General features: G+C 45.1%; 1 protein-coding gene across 1 annotated transcript in view; it reads right to left on the minus strand.

Annotated features, from left to right (window-relative positions):
- Positions 1-500: 500 nt before the first annotated feature.
- LOC141028010 (protein FAR1-RELATED SEQUENCE 5-like) overlaps positions 501-24,422 on the minus strand; it is a 44,385-nt gene continuing 20,463 nt past the window's right edge. The window contains exons 3-8 of the mRNA XM_073505773.1: positions 2,831-3,324; positions 2,610-2,729; positions 2,347-2,432; positions 1,411-1,808; positions 1,147-1,228; positions 501-838 (exon numbers count right to left, since the gene is read on the minus strand). Of these exons, the coding sequence (XP_073361874.1) occupies positions 501-838; positions 1,147-1,228; positions 1,411-1,808; positions 2,347-2,432; positions 2,610-2,729; positions 2,831-3,324 (1,518 nt within the window). The remainder of the gene's footprint in view (positions 839-1,146; positions 1,229-1,410; positions 1,809-2,346; positions 2,433-2,609; positions 2,730-2,830; positions 3,325-24,422) is intronic.

The following is a 24,422-nucleotide window of genomic DNA, read 5'->3' on the forward strand; positions in this document are numbered from 1 at the left end:
AGATTAGAGGCCGGCTCATAATCGTGTCCGGCTCGGTCTCTGCTACGTATATCTTACAACACACGTTTACATCTCAATGCCGGTTTGTGTCTACACGCCTTAAACCGGCTTTGGGCCCTGGGCCTTCATGGAGCGTCACCGTCTGTCTTCATGGGCTTCAGATACAGATGAACTACTTATGAAGTTAACCCGGCCTCTCCTGGCCGGTTTACGCCCAGTGGTAATATCCCCAACACACTACATTGCCTGTGTCCAAGTGGCACTCCGTTCTCATCGAGCACGGCGACTCTTCCTGCAGGTGGTGCCTTTATTTGAGCTCTCTTGTCACTTTTCTTTGCTGCAGAGATTTTCTTCCTACCCTTTGTTTCAGAGTACAGCGGCAGTTTCATCGTCTCTTGCTGCCGCTGCTGCATTAATTGGTCAACACCCTGCTTGCATTGGTTGGCTTGATCAGCGACGTTGAGCTTTTCAACTGCATAATAATGAAGGTCATCTTCAATTTAAGCATGCTCTTCAGCCATCCTTTCTTCAGCATCCGCTTGATTTGCTGAATGTATTGCATCAAGCTCTTCCACGAGCCTCTTGAGAACATAGAAGGCTCTGTCATATTGCTGGTCACATCTCATCGCTTTCTTGTTAACCATCAAATTTAGCTGCAGCAAGATGTCTTGCTTCGATAGTCTTGAGCTGCCATTCGATGCAGTTGTGTTGTAGTCCCTTGTATCAAAGGTTGGTTGTGATCTTGCAGTCTTTGTGTACCGTTTGAGGATATACTCGTGTGGAAATTTGTCAGGCTTCAGGTAGTCCAGTATGTTCATGATGTGAAGGCAGAACATGCCTGCATTTTGTGATGAATGCAGAATACATAGTTGGTGAGCCAGCAATGAGTTTCATATATTTTGATATGATACTACTAGTTTAGCTATTTAATGAGTTTGTTTTTCCGCTCACCTGTGTGTGTCCAAATCTTGCATTCACACTCGTATATTTCATTCTTTGGGTCGGCTACAACCTGGAATTCATGCTTTGACTAGGAAAATCTTTCTTCTTCATCATGGCCAACCTTGTTGTGGTAGTACAGAAGGTACTTAGTGGGCTCTGCTGTACGCTTTGCGCGAAATAGCGTGGCTTTTCTCATCCTAGTACTCATCTCGGTATACACGGCTCTCGTGTACTTGATAGACATGTCTTCCTCGTAGCCGTAAGTTGTTTTTGTCACGGGATTGGTCTGCACATGTCAAAAAATAAGATATTAGTCGAAGCAGAGTCACGGGTTTCATTTTTTAAAATTCAAAGTGCACATGTTGAAGGAAAACACAATATGATGGGGGTGTTTTTTTGTCTTCATGCCATGTTGGTCATTGTTTGCTCGTTCTCCTTCTGCATCCGAGTTTGTGTGCAAGCATTTACCCGCCTAGCAAACTTGTGTAGGTTCTGGGTCCACTTGACAAACCCTTTCTTGAGCACGTGGTTCATGCTCTCGCTTTGTTGTGTGGAAGTCATTTTAGCACAGAAAATGTTCTTGTAATATGCTGAAATCCACATTTTCCTATCACTCCACAGCTGGATCATCATCTGGTCGTTCTCCAGGTTGTACTTGTGCACGAGTTCAGCCCAGGCAGCTTCAAACTCCGTTGGCATCAGGAGCCAGTTTAATATAGCTGTGAACTCCTCTTTGATTGTTTTATACTTTTTGTACAGCAACGCGAGGTATTCCCTATACTTCTTCATGATGTGCCAACGGCATAGCTTGTGGACGGTGTTCGGAAATGATTGTGGTATAGCTTTCACCATCGACGGGCACTGGTCTGCATGAATTAAAAAAGTGAAACTTGCTTCTTTTTGCACTGATGGTGAACTTATGTTGTACAAGTACTTGAACTTCACATGTAGCAATATGGCTATCTAAAAATGTCACATGTATTTTTTTCTTACAACAGTGTTGTTGAACTTCTGTGGTACCAGTGCTTGAACTTCACAGGTTGCAGTAGGACTACCTAGTAGTGTCACACTCAAAATTTTCTTAAAGTAGTGTTCTTGAATTCTGTGGTACCAGTGCTTGAACTTCACATAAATAACTATATTTTTCTGAACATGTTACATATATTTTTCTTATAGCTTTGTCCTTGAACTTCTATGATTCGTGTATTTGAACTTCACACTCATAACTAATTTTTTTCTAAACATGTGAAGATAATTTGGCTTTCTTGTATTGTTAGTTGGACTTCTGTGCTAACAGTGGTTGAACTACTTGCCTTACATTATTTTTCAGATAAAACCAAATATACCCAATACAGACCCATAGACTGAAAAGATGATGAAACTTGTAGGTTTTTTTGAACTCACCTGTTAGAATGCAAGTTGGGTGCTTGTTGTTCATGCACCGTACAAATGTATCCAACAGCCACTTGAATGACTTTGCGTCTTCATATCTGATCAGGGCAACAACAAATATCATTGACTGCAAGTGATGGTTTGTTCCAACAAACACTCCCAGAGGCATATGAAATCTGTTGGTCTTGTAAGTTGTGTCGAATGTTACACAATCGCCAAAGTCTTGATAGGCTCCTCGGCAGCTTGCATTGGACTAGAAAATGTTTTTAATTGACTTGTCCTTGTCTACTTGTATGTCATAGAAAAACTCATCATTGATTGCCTTCATGTCTTTGAAGAATGAAACAAGTTTCAATACATCATCCAAATCATATTTCCTTGCATTCATGGCTTTCCTGCAAATTACATGCAAACATGCATTTGTTATTTTTGCTAGCAAAGGGTTGTGACCTAGGATGCTATGTACATTGCATTATGTGGATGTTTGAATACTTACTGGTTTAGTAGGTCTCGTCCGGTCATGCTTAGGAAGTAGCTTCCATCTTCATTTTCAGATAGCATGGACATGATTGTTGTGTGCTTGACATCATGGTACTGCAGGAGCTTTACGTACTCCAAAATAGTGGGGTCGTAATTCTTGTGTGAGTGCAAGAATACCAGCATGTCATCAGTTTGCATGAGTTGGTGATTATGATTGTACTCAATGTCCACTACCACGCATGTGTTATCCTCCTGGACCTTCACCCTCATCCTTGCATTGCAGCCTGTCCTCTGTGATGTTTTGTTTCGCTGCCTGTCAGCCTCTGAAACAGAAGTTGTGTGTTTCCCTTGGAACGCGCAAACAAAATACTCGTGGTTGTCATTCCCTCCCGTCTTCCTGATTCCAAAACCAGCGTGTCTGGCGTATCTGTTATAAAATTCCCTTGCTTTCTCTACATCTTGGAATCGCATCTTTAGTCTTGATATTTGATAATCTGGGAGATCCGGCATCTGCAGAAAAAGAAAAAAAATAATCCAAACGGCACATTAAAATGCAGTTTATGAACTTGTTATCCTGGAGGGAGCAGAAAATTTATAGATAATACAAGATGCATATATAAATATTTTGTTTCACTAACGTGCGTGTATGATTGCAACTCCACCGGAGTCTGCTGCTGTCCCTCTGGGATGGGGCACGGCGGAGTAATCATAGCAGGATGCAGGAGTGGATCACGAGGAGGAAGGAGGGCTGAAGATGGCCTCTCTCTTGTTTGCGTCCTTTTTTGCTTGAGGTGGTCGTGGAGGTATTGCGATCCTGGTCTTGGTTTGCTCTTTTGTTTTGTGAAGCAATCCATCTACCTTATGTCCCGTACAATTCTGACTTGTAGCAGCAGCAGCAGCAGGATCCAACGGTGGTAGTGTGCAGAGCACTCTCCTCCGTGTGTGTGTGTTCCTGTTGGATTTGTCTTGGGATCCGGTTTAGTTGCATCCCTTTGGCATTGACTAGGCACACCAGGATAACCTCCAGAGTTACACGCAGGGCTTGAGCTAACCCCCTCCTCCATCGGCGTGCTTGGGAGTCTGCTGGTGGATACAAAGAATCCGCGGGGGATTTCTGGCGTCACCCAATTAGGTGGAGGCGCAAAGTTGCGCGGATAGGGCTGTGACCCAGCATCTTGGAAGCTCCATGTGTTTCGGGTGTCATCCATTTTTTGTCTGGAGCAGGTTGGCAATGCTGTTGGTGCGTTTGAGGTATGACCCATTGAGGGGGTGGCCCAACGTGTACAGGCTTAGAATTGTGTACTTGCTGCTGGGAACTTCTAAGCTTCTTCATGCGTCTCTCGTCTTGCTGACATAAATGAAAAAAATGTCTATTAGCACACAAGTTACATCTTCCTATACCTTTGTAAATGAACTTAGCATTATTCATAGCCTGAACTTCTCATATAAAAGTGGTGTTCATGCACATATTTTTCCCCTAGGACAGGCATCACACTCTTAACTGAGCTGAGCATCTGCCAATACTTCTGTACTTGAACTGAGCACCCTTCACAGAATGAACCTCACATTCTGTTAATTCTACACTATTTGATTACTTATATGTACCTAAACTGAGCACTCTCCACAACCTGAACTTTTTGTTTTGCAAAGGGGAAATACTGTCTACAGTTAAAAAACCTGAACCTTCATGAGTTTGAATGGGTTAACCATTAGTGCATACCAACCTGACCTTCATGCGAGATCACATGCATGTTCTGTTTTTCCTTTTATTTTTTGCACAGAACCAGATACATACCAACCTGAACTCTTATACACTTAATAATTGAACTTCACATGGCTTTTCACATGTGAATGTGAAAAAGCAGGAAGATTTCACAGGCAGATTTTCTACAGTTTTGTAGCCTGGACTGAGGCTCACACACTACCAGAACTTCACATGGCTGTAAGCAGGCAGATTTTCTACTGTTTTTGTAGCCTGGACTGAGGCTCACAAACTACCTGAACTTCACATGGCTGTAAGCAGGCAGATTTTCCAAATGCTTTGCAGCCTGGATTGAGGCTCACAAACTACCTGAACTTCACATGGCTGTAAGAAAATAACGAAAAGAAGGAAGAAGTTCAACCATACCCTGGCTAGAAGTTCGGTCAACCTTTTTCCAGCAGCTGATAGGACACCCTGAGAACAATTCGTCCTGGAGGTAGGAGAGGAATTCCATGGCAATCCATGTCTTGTAGAGGGCACGAAGTTCATCTGCACGGAGCAAGAAGGTCACACAAGGGCAAGATTGAAGAAGAAGGCAACAAGTGGGAGGAAGTTCATATACTGTTGCTGAATTTGAAGGCGCCGCTGATGCCGCCTCCGCCGAGGAGTTGCTCCGTTGGCCGCGTAGTTCACCGTAGCTTGCGTTGGGGCCGTCATCTGGTCTGCCAAGGCGTCGGGCGGTGAGGATGGAATGAGGATGCGGCTTCTGGAAGTCCATGGCGGCTTTGTCGCGTCCAGGCGACGCGGGCTCCCTCGCGCCGGCGTCCGCCGTCGCTCGCTCGCCCGTGCCGGTAGTCGGGCAAGAGGTGGGACGGAGGTGTGGCAGCGGGTCCGGTTGACCAGAAGCTAGAGACGGAGGGGAGGCGGCGGATCTGGCCAGCCAAGAGCTGGAGACGGTGGGGGGGAGGCGGTGGATCCGGCAAAGAACGGCGGCGAACGAGGGCGGAGGTCGGGGATCAAGGGGAGGAGCGGCGAGGAGGGGGGTTGGTCGGCTCGGGATTGGGGGATCAGGTGGATCCTGTCGGGGCGGCTCGGGATCGGGTGGGATTTTGTCTGGTCGGGCCGGGCAGTTCAGGGAAGTTCAGGAGGGGTCCATCGGGCCCTTATAGGGGCTGATGTGATCCAAATATCTATCCAAATATAGACACACACACACACACACACACACTTATGAGGACATGGTTGCATAACCAAATTAAACATCCACTTACATAGGTGGCTACTACAACCATGGCATTTGCACACACCAAAGTAAACTATTACATGCATAATTACATAGGTGGATACTACACACATGGCATTTCCACACACCAAAGTAAACTATATATTACATGCATGATTAACTAGGATAAATGATCATCTGATCATCATCTACTTCTTGTGACGCTTGCTGTGGTTGTGGCTCGATCCGGCCTCGTCGATCTCCGTAACAAGGCACTTCCTCATGTTAACGATCTGCCTGTGCATCTCGTAGCATGTGTACACGCTCTTGGCCGCGAACTTGAGGTGAGGTTCATCCAGTTGCCTCATCCAAGCCCTCTGTCTAGATACGGGACGTGTTCTGTTGACATCCTGCTTCATCTTTTCGTAGTATGGGTCGATGATGGCCGAGGCGAGTTCAACCAGGGAGTCCTTCTTCGTGCTGCCCCAGACCCTGTAGTGCTCACGGATTTCGACAAGGTTCTGGCAGGCCAAGCCCGTATCCCTGAGCGCTTTTACATCGTCGGTGGTTTCCACCGTGGTGAACTTGTAGTCGGTGTTGTTGACAAACCTGGTGAAATGGTCGCAAGGCTCTGTGGCCATGCAGTAGTGGTAGATGTGGACATGATGGCGCACGCACAACTGGGCGACGGAAACCTTCTGATCTATGTTGGGACGACCGATGGTGTACTGGAGGTCGATGCCGACCACCTTGTACTTGTCTCAAGCAAGCAACTGCTCAACGATGTTGATGTAGTCGTCCACCACGGCCGGGTCGATGGTGTACACCACAGAGAGATCCGTCTCCCTCGCGTGGGTCTCCACTTTATGCTCGCCTAACTCCGTTGTAGCACCGCTAGACATCCCCTCTCTATGTGTCGTCGTGGGTGTGCTTGTTGTATTGTGGGGCGTGATCGAAAGGTTGAAAGAGACTAAGGTTATAATGGCCGTGGGAATTAAAGGGGAAGCCAGACGCCCTGGAATATCGGTAGGCCCTAATGGCAGTTCTAATTTGCAGCGCATAAATCCATCGTGCCGCACGTAACTGCATCGCACGGCAATGCGCGTGGTGCAACCGCATGCATATGGGGCCCCCGACGTGATCGTGCACACGCCCAACCGTTGGTAGAGTGCGCGCGGAGGGACGCGAGTAGAGCGCTCCGCAGTCGCCTCAACGACGAGCAACCATATATATGCATATAGCAGTTGAACACAGTCGGCGTCCTGGGAACGGGGGTGCCCAGACTTGCCTGCCTGCGGCCCACGACGTGGCTCCACCAACGGCCCGGTACGACCCAGCTTCAGCAACAACAACTCAAGACCCTCGCGAGGGGCCAAGCCTCGCGAGGCGGACGACACCAAGGCCTCCCTGAGGGCGGCCTCGCTAGAACGGCTCCCGAGGAGCGGAGATATCTATGCAGGGGGCACCTCGCGAGGTTCACATGACGTGAGTCGTGACGACCAAGGCCAGGCGGGAAGTTATAAGAGAGGCTAGACGATAGTGCACACCAAAAAGGGAAGATAGATTTTATAAGAAGCATAAATATTTAGAAACGAAAAAGTTACAAGAGAGGCTAGATGATTGTGCTGAAAGATTTTTTTTTGCCATCTTGTGAATTTTGCAATGAACGTGGTCATATAAATCTCAAATGCCAATTGTTTCATGATCAAATCATGTCCAAAAATTGTGATAACTTGATTACCCTTGAGCATCATAAAGAGCTTAGTCTTCTTTTGGGGTATGAAGAAATGAAACGTATAACTGAGGGTATTCCAAAATTTAGTCTCGGGAGATTTCTTGATTTTGATCTAGAGGAAATTTATATGTTTTGTGCGGTAAATTGCATTGAGAATCCTTATATTCCCAACTATCTAAAGACAAGAAAACAAATAGAATATGAAGTGAGTAATAATGAAAGGGAAATTATTTCCCAATACCCTCCTAGTGTTTATTATGATGAATCAGGTAACAAGGAGGAGCTTCCTATCCAATTAATCTCTTCAACAAGAAGCTTGAAAAAATTAATTAAACCCACACATGATGTGGTGAAGAAGAAGAAAGAATAGAGGTAAAAATGTATCTCTCTCAAATAATGTTGCTCCTATTATTGTTGTGCCTCATGAAAATGAATCAAAATTAATTGTGGAAGATGATGCACTTGATGATGATATTGCTTCTATGTCTTATGGCACAATGTCTGAGAGCACTATTGATAACGATTTTGTTATGCCTATTGGTTGTTGTGATGATTATGATTGAGAAGATAATGATACTTCTTATAATCTTGGAAATCTTTTTGGCACCAACTCAGGAAATTATGATGATAGCAATTGTTATACAGTTGGTGCTATTCATACTATTAATGATGAGAGTGATTATGCTTATGATATGCCAAGCCACAAGCTTGGGGATGCTATGTTTGATGAAAATGACATGTTTGAGAATTTATTTGCTGCAATTAATGTTTGTCCCAAGCTTGGGGATGCTATGCTTAATGGGGATGATCATTTTAGTCCCCTTACTTTGAATGATCAAATTTGCTATGATGATTGCATGCCTCCTACTTATGAGTATTATTGTGATGATACTTATGTTATAAAAAGTAGTGATAATTATTGTCATAATTTTTAATATCCTTTTACTGAACATTACTCTCTTAATGTGGGAACAATTTTTAGTATTCAAGTTTCATATGATACTCCCACTATTGTGAACGAGAATAAAATTGCTTATGTGGACAGTAATAAATTCTCTATGCTTGTGGATCATGAAAAGAATGCTTTATGTAATGGTTATATTGATGAATCTATTCATGATGCTACTGAAAATTATTATGAGAAAGGAACTTATGATGCATGATGTTCTCTTTATGTTTCAATTCTTATCTTTTATGCGAGCATCATTGAAATCATCATGCCTAGCTAAAAGGCATTAAAGAAAAGCGCTTGTTGGAAGACAACCCAACATTTACCCCTACTATTTTTGCGTGTTAACATGATTTAGCTATTGTAGTAATCATGTTTTATAGGTTTTATTTCAATAAAGTGCCAAGTAAAGCCTTTGGGATAGTGTGGATGATAGTTGACTTGCTTCTGTGCAAAAAGCAGAAACTTTTGCGTCCAGTGCAGAAATTCTGATATTTTACTGCAACGTGGAAAAATTCTGAATTTTCTACAGGTGATAGATATACAAATTCTCTACATGGTCCTAATTTTTCAGAATTTTTGGAGTAGCATAAATATGGTTGGAGTACAGATTACTACAGACTGTTATGTTTTTGACAGATTCTGTTTTCAATGCATAGTTTGCTTGTTTTCTAGTTTCTATGGCTTATATTGCTCAATATAAGTTGTGGAAATGATATGCTATGAATCTTGTCTTTGACAGTACCAAAGTGAAATGGTTTGCTCTTTATCATACTAACCTATCTCACGGAGTTCCGTTAAGTTTTGGGTGATTGAAGTTTTCAAGTTTTGGGTGAGATATCGATACGAGGAGAATAAGGAGTGACAAGACCCGAAGCTTGGGGATGCCCAAGGCACCCCAAGGTAATATTCAAGGAAGATCCAAGCAACTAAGCTTGGGGATGCCCCGGAAGGCATCCCCTCTTCCGTCTTCAACATTATCGGTAACCTCACTTGGAGCTGTGTTTTCATTTGTCACATGATATGAGTTTTACTTGGAGCGTCATTTTATTTTGTTAGGATTTTCTTGCTATTATTTAGAGTAATATTTTGCATCTTTCTTTCCAATAAAAATGCCAAGGAGAGGCTTTACCATGCTTATTTTGCAAGTGTATGAGTTGCTGTTTCAAAACAGAAAGTTTGTCATTGTTGCAAAAATTCCCGAGAAAATTCAGAATGTGATAAAATGTTGAAACTTTTTGCACAATAAGCTCTGATAAATTTTCTACAGTGTGTTAAATTTTCAGAATTTTTTGAGTTGAATAAGTATTGATACTCTTGCATTCTTTACATACTGTACTGTGTTGGCAGATTGCTGTTATGTTTGCACTGTTTGCATATGTTTGCTTGTTTAATGATTCTATTTGAGGATAGGAGTATTAGATATGCAGAGGCATTTAGTATGCAATGTTGCATAATAATTTTAGTGATTTTTTACAATAGAGAATGATAAGGTTTTTGCATTGGTTATTACTAACTTATCTCACGAGTTTTTGTTGAGTTTTGTGTGGATGAAGTTTTTAAGATTTAGGGAAACCGTGATATAGAAGGAATTAAGGAGACACAAAAGCTCAAGCTTGGGGATGCCCAAGGTGTCATAGCCCTAGAATACTTGAGTGAAATAGTTGCATCTGCACTCATGCATCATGTCTAAAATTTCTGAAAGTTGAACTGAGGTTTGTTGAAACCCTCAGAAATCAGTTAAAAAATAATCAACATTTAATTCTCATCAAATGAGCCCAATGAAATGTTCCTGTTACTCTGTGAAAATATTGGTAAGAGGTAAAATTGAAACCAATATTTTTGGAATCACAGAAATATTTATTTTGGGCCTTTGAATTAAATCAATGACATATTTTAGTTGGATTTATTTCTGTTATATAAGAAATAAAGTTCAAATATTTTTGTAAGTTGCCTGTGACCTTGGACTAGTTTCTGAGCTCACATAACAATTTACATAAAGTTTAAAAAATGATTTGGTGTTTTAAATAAAATCAAAACAAAATACAGAGAAATAGAAAAGAGAAATAAAAGACAGAAAGCAGAGAGAGAGAAACCCATCTGGACCTTACCTGGCGGCCCAGCCCACCATGCGCTCTCCTGTCGCCTTCCTCCTCGCGCCAGTAGGCGAGGGCGCATGCCCGACGCGCACAGCCACACGCCACGGCCACCTCCTCCCTCCCTGTCTGCCTGGCTCCTCCTCGACGCGTCTGGACGACGCCACATGATCCCCCAGAGCCGCCCGACTTTCCCTCTATCTCCCTCGAGCTCCCCCCCTCCTCTGGCACCCTCTCCCCCTCTTCTCCGAGGCGCCCAGGAGCGCGCCACTCCTCGCCGCCGAGTCCACCGGCCACCCCACGCAGCGCCGATGTGCCAAGAATCTCCGCTACTTCGTCCTCGACCCCCTCACTGAGCCACGCCCCGCCGGACGCCCTTGAACACCGACCACGCCGTCTTCTTCAACCTCGGTCCGCCGAGATCGCCATCGCCGCCCCGCTTGCTCCGGCCCCTCCCCGAGCTCACCGACCTGCCCTACACGATCCCCGTGAGCTTCTACACCGTATCCCCCTTGTCTCTGCGATGTTTGCTAGCTCTAGTAGCCGTTTCGCCGATGACGGAAACCCGCCGCCGCCTGCGCTCAACACCGTCGACGCTCTGGTGACCATTTGGTTCCGGGCGCGGGTCCACCAAGCTCGCTGCACCGCGTAGAGCATCTCCAGTGCTTCGCCTCGCCCGTTGGCACAGCGCAGCCGCGTTCCCGCGCACACCTGAACGCCGGCCGACGCTGCCGAGCTTGTCGCTGTCAGCTCCGGCCACCACACGCCCGTCTACCACACCCATCCGATGCGCGCCGACAAGAGCTCTCCAGCGAGCCTAGCCGCGCATCGTACGGGGCACCATAGCCAAATCCCGAGCACCGTCGCCGCGTCTGGTCGTTGCCGGCGTCTAAATGCCGGTGATTTGACCCAGTTGACCAGGGATTTGACCCCCTGGTTTGCTGACATGCGGGCCCAGCCCCTGGTCAAAGTTAGATTAGTGACTAACCTAACCCCTAATTAGTTAGTTAACTAATTGAGTCACTGACGTGTGGACCCCGCACGCTAGGTTTGACCTGGACCATCCCTTTTGACTCGCTGACGTCATGCTGACGCAGTGTTGTCGCAGTTAATCTTTTCTGGAATTAGTTTATTTTCAAAATAACCAGAAATTCGAGAAAAAGTCCTAAACTTCAAAAAATCATAGAAATTAATCTATAGCTTAGAATGAAAAGATTTATATATGAAAAATTATCAGAAAAATCCAATCTATCCATCCGTACCATTTCCATGCATGTTAGAACAACTTATAGCTGCTGTTTAGGACCAATCATATAAATGGCATTTGAATATCCACATATGGAGTTTGAATTTGAATCTTGGATTCAAACCAACTCCATTTAACCTGTTGCTAGTTGCATTAGCTCAAATCACAACATATTTACATGTCATGATCATGCATCATATTGTGCATTGCATTATTGTGTTCCTTCTCTGTTGCCGGTGGTTGTTCCCTCTCGATAGACGTGTTCCGACGATGAGTTCGATGACACCGATGAAGAGCTATACTATCTTCATAAGTGCCAGGCAAGAAAAACCCCCTTGTTCATTCCGATACAATCCCACTCTCTTGCTCCTGCTCTCTTTTACTGCATTAGGATAACAACGTGTCAACTGTTACATGCTGCGGTAGTTGAACCCCTTTTCCTCTGCATGAACTATCATTGCCACAGTAAATAGATGAAACCCACTAGCATGAGTAGGAGTTGTTTGATCCCTGATGTGCCTACTCATTCATGCTTGTTTGTCATGCCTGCTATTGCTTAGAGTTGTGTCAGGTCTGATTCATCGGGGATGAATTGGAAAGTTGTGAACATGTCCTACTGCTGAGAGCTAAGTGTGTGAACACGATTTCGTAAAGCTAGCGGTGAGTGGCCATGTAGGAGTACATGGTGGGTTGTCTCATTGAAACCGTCCTCAGGAACTGAGTTCTATGTTTGTGATCCATGACAGTTACTACCACACATTGGGTTCCGGTAACTCGACCCCTCTCGGCTTATTAATCGCCTCGATCTCTGTCCAGGAGTTGCAACTAGTTTCTGGTGTTTGTAGGTAGTGTTAGGAGTCTACCAAGTGGTACCCGGTACAGGTGGGCTTGGGACAGACTAGGCACCGTGGCCGGGTATACCAAGCGTCGCCAGTTTGGTGGGCTTGGGAGCCCTGTACACATCGTTTGGAGCCGCGAGCGACACCCCGGCCGGATCTCCTTGCGGATGGAACCCGAATAGGCGATAAACCTAGACTAGAGACTTGCGTGGTTAGTCAGGTCGTGGCTGACTCTCTCGCCAGGCTTCCGCTTGAAGGTTGCCGAGATACACGACGTGTACATGGTGGTAAGTGGCGAGAGCGTGTGTGAAGAAGTACACCCCTCCAGGGTTAACATCATCTATTCGAATAGACGCGTCCGCGGTAAAGGACTTCTGGGTTGCCTGTACATTTCATAGACAAGTGAAAGTGGATACTCTAAAATGCGCAAGATAAGCGTGAGTGCTATGGATGGCGTTCTCGTAGGGAAACGGGAGCGGATCCATAGTGGTGTATTGATATGGTGAATATGTGGACTCATGTGCACCACCTCAAAAGAGTTACTTGCAATTGTAGTACAGGATAGCCACTGAGTCAAAGCTGGCTTGCTGCAGTTAAACTCCACCACCCTTTGTTGATAATGATGCATATGTAGCTAGTTCTGATGTAAGTCTTGCTGGGTACATTTGTACTCATGTTTGCTTAATTTATGTTTTTGCAGAGAGACTTTAGTCTCACTAGTAGTTCCGCCTGGACTTCGACGTTTAGCTTGTTACCTCAGCTACGATCTTGTGCCCTCGGCAGGGTCTTGTAGATAGTCAGGCTTCTCAACCTTTTTCATTTGTAGTTGTCTGTACTCAGACAAGTTAAGCTTACGCATGTGCTTATTGCTTGTATGACTTGAATGCTGGGTCATCAGACCCATGTTTGTATTATCTGGCTCCTCGGAGCCTAATGAATAAATACTTTGAGTCATAGAGTTTTGTTGTGATGCCATGTTGTATTTGCACATATCGAGCATATTGTGTGTATGTTAATGAAATGCTTGGTATGTGTGGGATCCGACAACCTAGTTGTTTATTCTTGGTAGCCTTTCTTACTGGGAAATGTCTCCTAGTGCTTCCACTGAGCCATGGTAGCTTGCTACTGCTCCGGAACACTTAGGCTGGCCGGCATGTGTCCTTGTTCGTTCCTGTGTCTGTCCCTTCAAGGAAATGTCACGCGTTGTTCCTTTAAGTCCATGTAGCTTGCTACGACTTGGGTTCATACGTTGATGACCGACACGTTCGTTGCTGGGTCATGTATGCCTGTCCCTGTAAGTTAGTGCCACTTTGGATTCACAACTAGTCATGTCGGCCCGGGTTCTCTGTCATATGGATGCTAGCGACACTATCATATACGTGATCCAAAAGGCGTAAACGGTCCCGGGCCAGGTAAGGTGGCACCCGTGGGAATGCCGTGTGTGAGGCCGCAAAGTGTATGATGTGTTACATGCTAGATCGGTGTGACTTAGGATCGGGGTCCTGACAGCCTTGGTATCAGAGCCTGACTGCTTGTAGGATTACCAAGCCAAACTGGTCAAAGTCGAGTCTAGAAATGCTTTAGTTATATAAGGGAATTGATTGTGGAAGGGAACGTAAGACTCTTTTACTCCTTTACCTTATACCCTTCTGATCCGAGTCATCTTATCTTTCCTACGGGGTTAAGGAACTAGGCTTTCTATTCTTTCTATTAGGATCACGTGTTACTAATCCATAGACTTATAAGATTGATGGATTCAAGCCTCAGTTCAGTTCCTACTATTTCCATGTGCTGACAGTTGATCTCGGAACCTTGATATTGTGGTGTTGATTGGTTATGCCACCATTTTGCAGGATGCATCAAATCCTTTTGAGCATTTATAGCCGTTATCCTATCCGAGTCATCCTAGGTTTCTAAATAGTCTGATGCATTTGCAACTCCCTTCTTTCCGTTCCCGATGTTCCTTTGGGCCAGATTAACCACACTAACCAGTGTGTTGAGGTACTCTGTTTCCTTGGCATATATGTTGGAGCTATTATTATGACCCTAGGCATCTTAGAGAATCACCTAGTAATCTAGCCATGTTTTGTGTTCCCAGTGTGATGATTCTGCCTATCATTCTCGAAAGCATCCCATGATGTTATTAGTTAGTAGGTATTCCATTCCTGGGTTCTTGAACCCAAGATTCACTCCACTTATCTCGTGTTGATAGTGTCTGCTAGTTCCTCTAGGATATTACTAACCTTGTGATAGTCTTCGAGGTCCGTGGTATATCAATCTTCCAAATACCATGGGTTAATGTGGCAGAAGTTCTTTGAACCAAAAGATCACAATAGGAGTGCTCTTGATGAGTTCTCGATTCTATATTGTGAACCTGCCAGTCCTTCCTTTCTGCATGGGTTATCCGGAAGAAACATGTTGAATTTATTCAACATGCTAACCGATGCATCTACAACTTAAAGAAATTATATGTTCCTCTGAATTGTCCCTTTTTAGTTGTATTCAGACCCTCCTGTATCAATTGTTGGTCAAGAATAGTTGTGCATTCATGTTATCGATGCCTATTATTCTTGTGGACCATCAAGCCATTCTATTCCGGAATGACTAGGAGAAACAAACTCCAGTACCTCATCCATTTCTAGGATTGGGTCAAAGTAGTTGTAATCCACATATCAAAATGCCAATCCAGCTTTTGTTCTATTCTACCTCGGAGTATCACCCTTTTTCATAATAAGAGTATCGTGAGAATTGCACACCCTCTTATGAATTCTTAAATCAGTGATACTTCTCTCCATCATTCTTCATTCCTCGGTATCTGTGTTGGTTACAACCAGAATGCCGACGAGTGAACTGCGATGTGTGAAATCAATACTCCTAGCAACCCTATTATTCGGTAGTTAATGGACAATAATTTCACTCCTAGCGAGTTGGTTATCGAATCATCATTCTAAGATTGATCGTGCTATCTAGTCCATTTTCCCTAGTGCACTCTTCGATCAAAGAGTTAGGATTGTGTCAATCCCTTGCTCTCGTGATCATATCATCTTTCCCTGAAAAGCATGATTGTTCTCGAGCTTAATAACATATCAGTGGTTTGTGATTTTCCGGATATCTTCCTAGAAGTATTACCAGGTTGTCACCTGACCGCTATGTTGAGTTCGTGATCAAGTTGGTTTTTCTATAAACCACCCTTTCTCCAAGGATCTGTGTTGAATACTCCTGAACTAGTTGGATAGGCTAAACAACAACTTGGAGAGTTGGAAGATAAAAGTTTGTCCGACTTAGTTCATCTCTAAGGGATATCTTCTGTGTGTGTATGTGTTGAAGAAAGATGATATCTTCATTTATTGATCGTCGTGATCAATTGTTGGATCTATTGTCTTGTCCAAACTTTGATTTGAGTGTGGGCTGTTGTCAAATCAAATCAGAACCAACGATGTTTGTAATGTTGTCCTACTCGTGGTTGTCTCCTCGAGCATACACCATTATATCTTTTGCGTCTGACCAATGCTATCACCTTGTTCACATGATTGTGGAATTCCATTTATATGGAACCTCGATAAATGTTGTTGAGCCCATCGACAACATCCTTATCTTCTCCATGATTTTGTTGGACATTAAGCTAGTATTGGAAACTTTGTAAGCATTGCCTTCGTGTCCCGTTCATGAGGTATATGTTTGGATGAAAGAAGAGACTTCCACTAATTCACGTGCACTTGATGTAAGTTGTCGCCGTGGATTCGAGAAAGATTGTTTGCTTCCTCTAGAATCATCCCAAGTTAGTCATGCATACGTGCGAAGTATTCTGTGGTTTGGAGACTTACAACCTTCATTCCATATGTATTCCCTAGCACACCAAGCCACTGACTGAGTTGTTCAAGGAGAAGAAGTTCCTTCTTAAGAGCTAATCCGGACTTATGTGAGGACTTCGGTATCCTCGATGATGGTTCCCAAACAGAACTCGATAGTGTTTCGTTGTAAGACTACTATGTGGCCATGCTTGTCTGGGACAGCGTGTTCACATGTGTGTAGCAGAATGTGACGCCCTCGATTCAATCGTACACTAATGATACGCGCAAAGGTGTACGATCAAGATCAAGGACTCACGGGAAGATATCACAACACAACTCTAGACACAAAATAAAATAATACAAGCTTTATATTACAAGCCAGGGGGCTTGAGGGCTCGAATACATAAGCTCGAATACACAAGGGTCAGCGGAAGCAACAATTATCTGAGTACAAACATAAGTTAGACAAGTTTGCCTTAAGAAGGCTAGCACAAAAGCATCTACGATCGAAAAGGCAAGGCCTCCTGCCTGGGAGCCTCCTAACTACTCCTGGTCATCGGCGGTATCCACTTGGTAATAGGCACCCTCAGGGTAGTAGCAGTCATCGTTGAAGGTGGCGTCTGGATCCTGGGCTCCACCATCTAGTTGCGACATCCGAGAAGAAAGGAAAGAGGTGGAAAAAGAGGGAGCAAAGCAACCGTGAGTACTCATCCGAAGTACTCGCAAGCAAGGATCTACACTACATATGCAACATTATCAAAGGAAGGCTGTATATGTGGACCGAGCTGCAGAAATGCTAGAATAGAGAGGAGGCCTAGTCCTATCGAAGACTAGCATCTTCTGGAAACCACCATCTTGCAGCAACAGGAGGAAGTAGAGTAGCATAAAGTAAAGTAGTAGAAGTGTTATCAACCTCGGCCAGAGATCCTTTCTCGACTCCCTGCAAGAAAGCAATCCCAGAGCCATACTATCCATTTCTCATCACAATCCAATTCTCATCACAAGTATCCAGTTCTAGTTGTATCGATCGGGAAACAACTCCAAGTGTCCGTTACCGTAGGACAGGCTATCGATAGATGTTTTCTTCCCTGCAGGGGTGCACCAACTTACCCACCACGCTCGATTAACTCCGGCCGGACACACTTTCCTGGGTCATGCCCGGCCTCGGCCAAACAATACGTCGCAACCCGACCTAGGCTTAATAGAGAGGTCAACACGCCGGACTAAACCTATGCCCCCAGGGGTCATGGGCCATCGCCCCGGGAACTCCTGCACGTTGCGTGGGCGGCCGGTGAGCAGACCTAGCTACCTCCTTAAAAAGGTAGGAGCTTACCAGTCCAACCCGGCGCGCGCCGCTCAGTCGCTGACGTCTATTAAGCTTCGGCTGATGGATACGACGCAGAACGCCCATACTATGCCCACGTGATGGTTATGCTATCAGGCCAGAGGCCCCTTGGATCAAATATCCAAATCGTAGTGGATTAGGAACGTGCGGTAACAAGCAGAGACTCATGAAAGATGTCACCCCATTGCCCCGTCTTGAGGACTTGCGGCAAGGGCTGGGAATGCCCGGCCAAGCCTCGTAATTATCTCGTGGGCACCCTCCAGGTCAACCCGTCTCCACATCACTCGCAATTAAGCTTGCGCGGCTACCCCTCAGGGCCGACCCGTCTTTAGTAACATGGTTCAGTGTGAAGTCATAGTAACCATAGTAACCGTGTGTCTAACACCAAGGGGAAAACATGAGGAATCACCCTTGACTGATTCCACTCGATGTAATCATCAAGGTGAACGTAAGAGGAACCACCCCCGAGGTTCACACTTGAGGTTGCATGACAGAGCCGTATCGGAAGTGGTTAAGGAGGAAATCACCCTCGATGACCATGACCGAATAGCTACACTACAGGTTAACATCAGAAGTGCTGAAGAGGTCTCACCCTCGGCACTCGATAGTAACCCAGTAGTGTCGAGCAACTAAGGGGAAAGTGATGTGCGGTGCCGGGGCCTGGTCTTCGATCCCGTTGATCGGGTCTTCGATGATGAAGCAGGGGGAACAAGGACAAGGTGGGGGTCACTGATGGATCACTAACCAACCTATACTAAGCAGTTTAGGATAAGCAGGTAGGTAACAATAAGCAGGTTACAAAAGCAGGCTATGCATCAGAATAGGAGCACACAATAACAGTAGCAAAATCTAATGCAAGCATGAGAGAATGGAATGGGCGATATCGGGATGATCAAAGGGGGGGGGGCTTGCCTGGAAGCTCTGCTGAAAAGGAAGAAGTGTCGTCGTCGACGTAGTCGATCACAGGGGCAGCATCGGTCTCGAGGTCTACCGGAGAGAAGAGGGGGAAGAAACAATAAATATAAAGCAAACAAAGCATTATAAAGCATAACATGGTAATACGCGGTGCTAGAGGTGAACTAACGCGATACTACACGTTGAAGGCGGAGAGGGAAAACATCCGAAGGAGTGTTCCCGACGTCTGGCGTTTCCTGGACAGATGAAAAGAGAGGGGACGGTTCCATGTTCAGCATGCTAGGGGCAAGTGACAGATGAACGGACCGCGTATTCGGATTCGTTGGATTTTTCTGAGAAACTTTCATATAGAAAACATTTTCATCCGAGCTACGGATTATTTTATATGATTTTTTTGAAGATTTAATAATATTCTGAAAGTATTATTAATCCTAAAACAAAGTTATTGCACCAGCATGATGTCATCATGACGTCAGCGGTCAACACTGACCGTTGACTGGTCAAACCGGGCAGTGGGGCCCGCCTGTCATTGACTAGTAACTAGCTAACAATTTTAATTAACTAATCAAGTTAATTAGGTAAACTAAACAAAGTTAATTAATCTAATTAATTGGTTAATTAATTAAATAATTAATTTCAATATTTCCTTTTTTTGGAAAAGGGGCGTGGAGCCCGTTGTCATAGGCCCAGGCCACAAACAGGGATTGGGCGCGGGCGAAACCGGGCGGCGGATGCGGGCATGGGCACCGGGCACCAGTGCCCGGGCGGGCTAGGCCGACGGGGAGCGACGGGGCGCCGGCGCAGGGGCCAGCGGCCGGAGGCGGGCGACACGGGGCGAGAGGCGTGGCCCGGCGAGCGGTGGCCGGTGCGGGCGGGCGGCGAAAAGCAGCACGGCAGCAGCTATCGGGGGTCCAGCGGGCGTCGATCTGCGCCATCGGTTCGAGCGGAGGAGGGCTACATCGACGGCGGTGTTGACCGTGGCGGACGCCGGTGTTCTGGTGTCATCGCGAACAACGACAGAGGATGCGACATGCCCAAAAGAGGGGTCCTACGGGGTCCTAGAGGTGGCCGGAGCACGACTACAAGCTCGGTTGAGCACTTTATCGTCGGTAGCGACGGCGACGAGCACCGCGGCGGAGTAAAGCTCGTGTGAAAATGTAAGTGGCGGCTACGGGCATCTACGAGCAGCGCTGAGAGAGGGGAAAGGAGAGACTGCTCACCGGGGAGGCACACGGAGGCCACGGTGGTGGCTTAGGAGCAGCAAGGCGTCGGCAATCGGCGGAGGAGCGCCGGCGACCGTAGGCGCGGAAGAACTCGATTCCGGGGCTGTGGTGGCACCGAGCTCGAAGCCTTGGTCAGAGATGGAGTAGAGGAAGTAGTTGGAGCTGTTGGACTCATCGGCGAGGTGCGGGGAGCATGGTGGCCGCGTCAATGGCGAACGGCGGCGACGATGGTGTTCGGGCGAGATGGAAAAGCGAGGGAGAGGAGCAGGCGGGGGAGAAAGATCTCGAGGGTTGTCGATGAGGCCTAGGGGACTCGTCCTTATCCCCTCGGCGATGTGGCGGCGTGGGGCGGCGAGCAGGTCAGGCGGGGACGGAGAGGGGCGTGCGCCCTCAGTCGGTTGAACAGAAGAGGAGGGGGAAGACGACAAAGGGAGGGGGAGGTGCTGGGCCGCTGGACCGATTCGGCCGGCCAAGGCCCAGGGGCAGGGGGTGGATCTCTCTCTCTCTCTCTCACCTCTTCTTTTACATTTTTTTAAACTTTTCTGTTTTCTTTTATTTTCAGAAAGCAAAATAGTTTTATAAAAACTAGTCTTGCACCTAAAATACCAATTTAACTTAGGCCACTGCTATAATTAACTTGGCACCAAAATAAAGTAGTTTAGTATTTTTACCAATTAGAAAGGCAATTAAATTATCGACTAGGACATTGTTTTATTTAGTTTAGGGCAGTGAAACACCTTATAAAAATGTTGGTTCACCACCAATAGTAACAAATGATTATTAGCCACATGATGAACATTTTAGATTTCATGTTTGTGAAATTTTGAATTTCACTTAGTAATTGAATTTGAATTCAAGTGGAATTTGAAAAGAGATAGGATCAAAGATGATCATGCATTGTTTAACAAAAAGATTAGATTAAACCCAGGGGGTTACTGTAGCATGATACTCGGGGTGTTACAAATCTCCTCTACTACAAGAAATCTCGTCCCTAGATTTAAGAGGGGGGGTAAGGGGGAAAGTTCTGGTTACAAAAATCTAACGGATCTTCTCGTCCTTGATTTCTCTTCTCGAAGAGGTCGATCCATTATGTTGATGTCTTCAGTTCTCTATTGCAAGTCATCATCATTTCTTTGGGATCTTCATCGTACTTACGAAAAAGATAAGGGGAAAAACTCGGGAAAGGCGGAGCGCGACATATGTTAGGTACCTGGGGGCTATCTCAGTGAACAAGGCATAGAGGCATCTCTCGAGTTGAAATCCTAGAAAAACATCGAGAGCAAAGTAAGAAGGTGCACTAAGAAGTTTCGAGCGGATAGTTCATCGTTCGTTGCATGGAACAGAGTGTGAAAGGGATCCAGAGCAACGGGAGTAATATTGCATCGGATACCAACATATATCTTTAGGAAGGTGGCTCGTGAATTGCGTACGAAGCCAAGTGTGAGGAATAACTTTGGAAATAGGGGTGTACGGGGGAGTCAGGTTTGGATCCTGTGGAACTGTGGGTTATTGGCCCACCATGTGAGTTAAAAGTAGAAAAGAGCGCTGACATCTTGCACTGTCATGATAGCGAGGCATGTCAGAGGATGGCCTGTCAGTTATGTTGGCAACAACATTGGTACCAAGGGCGAGGGACGAAGAAAACCATTTTCCTGCTCGTTAAGACGAGGCGGACCAATAGGCAAAGTTCTCGTCCATCGGTGGTTACCGGAATGTCATCAACATTAGTAACAGGGTCGTACTAACCGAATTGTACCTCGAGGTGTTTTTATAAGCAGGGAATTATTTCTGCTTATATCATATAGATCAAAAGAAAGACTAACAAAGCGATGGAAAGGAAAAGGTGTTTATCAGGATTAATCAGACCAAGGAAAGGAAAAATGTGTTTGCACACAAGAATTGAGGGTATGTCCTTCCAAGGAAAGGCAGAGCATGATATACATGATAGGACAACAAGTTCAAAAGTATTTAGACAAAGGGGCGAGGGAAGAATCATGATATTACCCACACCATGGTGTTTGAATAATAAACCAAGAAACATTTAGCATTGTGCTTCCAATGTTCTTGTTGATATACGGAGTACCATAGTCAAGCTTCAAGGTAGCAATAACACGGTGTTTCGGGTAAGAGTTGGATCTGAAGATCACAAAGGATACAAAGGAACACTTCCAAGATTACCTTGGAACGTAAGGAATAACCAAACACAACTAGGTCTGTGTTGGCAGGAAGTCAAGGATGCCATCGATGATATCACAAACCATCGAGGGGCAGGGATGGTATTTCTAGCCATGAATTCAATTGGCATCTCTGAAGAAGCCAAAGTGTTGACGGTGATCACGAATTTTTTTCGAGAGACTCTATGAAGATGCCATCGAGCAGAAAAGGAAGGATGAAGTGAAAGGCTATGAGAACCACGGATTCGACACAAGCTCGAAGTCAAGCTTGTTGTTCGAGGTGAAATGATAAAATGAGGAATATTGTCATAAACTTATCTCATCGTCGGAAGTTGCTCCGGGCATAAGGACCAGGTAGCACAGTTAAAACTTGACACAATAAAAATATAGCCGATCAGGCTAGGAATGATGTGATGGGGTATAAAACTTCCCAGTATCAAGTACTAGGTGTAATGCCGGAAGGTAAAACAGAGTAGAGGTTGGACGGGGGGAATGATTTGCAGAGGATAAGTATTTTAACTTATCCAGTAAATGGAATCAAGGAGGAAATATGGTCGGAACCACGATGGCAAAGGATCAATTCATAGGTACAAGATAAGCTTGTATCAAAGAAATAATTATTTTTATGAGCAGCTTCCATGATAAGTTCTACATCGGGTCCATGGGCATGAACACAAAGATTCAAGGTCGACTCCCACTTCTTCAATGCATAACCTTTCATCACTCCTCGTTTTCGAACAAATTGTAGAGCATAAGATTTATCTGGCGAAGTACCAGAAGAGTAAGACTCGTGAGAACTCTTGGGTTCACGTGGATTATGGAAGACATAAGTTCAACCCATCAGGGCATTTTTATGAATCTATACAACCATCAACCAAGCAAAAGATACGAGTTTGAAAGCAGAGTATCGAAGTCAAAGCCGATGGTACAATTTACCGAAGGTATTATGTATCAGGGAAAACTCACAAAATTTTGGATGAGAAGGACACTGTCGGATAACAACCCAACAATGGATCCGGCAATTCACAACAGAGTTGATGTGAGTATCAGTAATCAATCAGATGAAGAAGTGGATGCAAAGGCATCGACTAATAGAAACGTCTGAATGACTCGATGCTTGGGTACAAAGGAATTATGATTTCAAGATGAAGGATTAGAAGCAGAGGCTCTGATCAAAAGATGAGTAAGTTGAATAGACTTAAAGGTTCACCCGATCAAATCTGGATTGGGAAAGAACCAGGTCATATCTGGAAGGATGTCTGAGCCGGAAAGAAAATTTCCAAGGATTAATTGATGATTGCGAGTATTCGCACACACGCTGAATCCATAGGAACAGAATGACAATCACAAAGATTTTTAAAGAATATTGCTAGACATATGGAATTAATCCTAATGCAAGCAGGCAAGGAGAATCAAGAGCAATAGGCTGCAGAGGATTTTGAAAGATCATATAGCATTTTCAGGTATTTTGGAAAGCATATGAACAACTGGGAACGAACGAACCCCGGTTAAGTGAATTATCCGTAGTGCAAAAAGAAGCTGCAAAGCAAAAGGCACAAAGGATTCTCGGAACAACGACAAGTATTTCGGGGTATCTTGTAGTAACAAGAGCAACTGGGGATGAAGGTATGAGCGACAAGGATATGCAGTTATTCATAGGGGCTTATCGGTGGTAGGGAATTGCAAACGCGATGAGCACAAGTTATCGGGATAACATCAGAGAGTATCTTCGGAATCTTCTAGTGCAGCAGGCGATCATCTGGACTGAAGGAGCTCTCTGGGAGGAAGCGGTTACAATAACCTAGTGTTAGAGTTAGCAAAATTATTTAACCCGAATGGAAGAGAGATCAGAGTCCCAGAGTATAGACGAGGAGTAAAAGATCCTAATACCACCCAATGGCGACGTGGGCCCGTAAGCCACACAGCCATGTTAGTAAAAGTTTTTTTAAGTGACTAGACTCAACTTCAGCCAAGGAGTTGGAAAGGGGGCTACCTACAGGCAGTCGGCTCTGATACCAACTTGTGACGCCCTCGATTCAATCGTACACTAATCATACACACAAAGGTGGACGATCAAGATCAAGGACTCACGGGAAGATATCACAACACAACTCTAGACACAAAATAAAATAATACAAGCTTTATATTACAAGCCAGGGGCCTCGAGGGCTCGAATACATCAGCTCGAATACACAAGGGTCAGCGGAAGCAACAATTATCTGAGTACAGGCATAAGTTAGACAAATTTGCCTTAAGAAGGCTAGCACAAAAGCATCTACGATCGAAAAGGCAAGGCCTCCTGCTTGGGAGCCTCCTAACTACTCCTGGCCGTCGACGGTCTCCACTTGGTAGTAGGCACCCTCGGGGTAGT

This window comes from Aegilops tauschii, chromosome 1 (genome assembly GCF_002575655.3).
Source record: "Aegilops tauschii subsp. strangulata cultivar AL8/78 chromosome 1, Aet v6.0, whole genome shotgun sequence".
NCBI classification, from domain to species: domain Eukaryota; kingdom Viridiplantae; phylum Streptophyta; class Magnoliopsida; order Poales; family Poaceae; genus Aegilops; species Aegilops tauschii.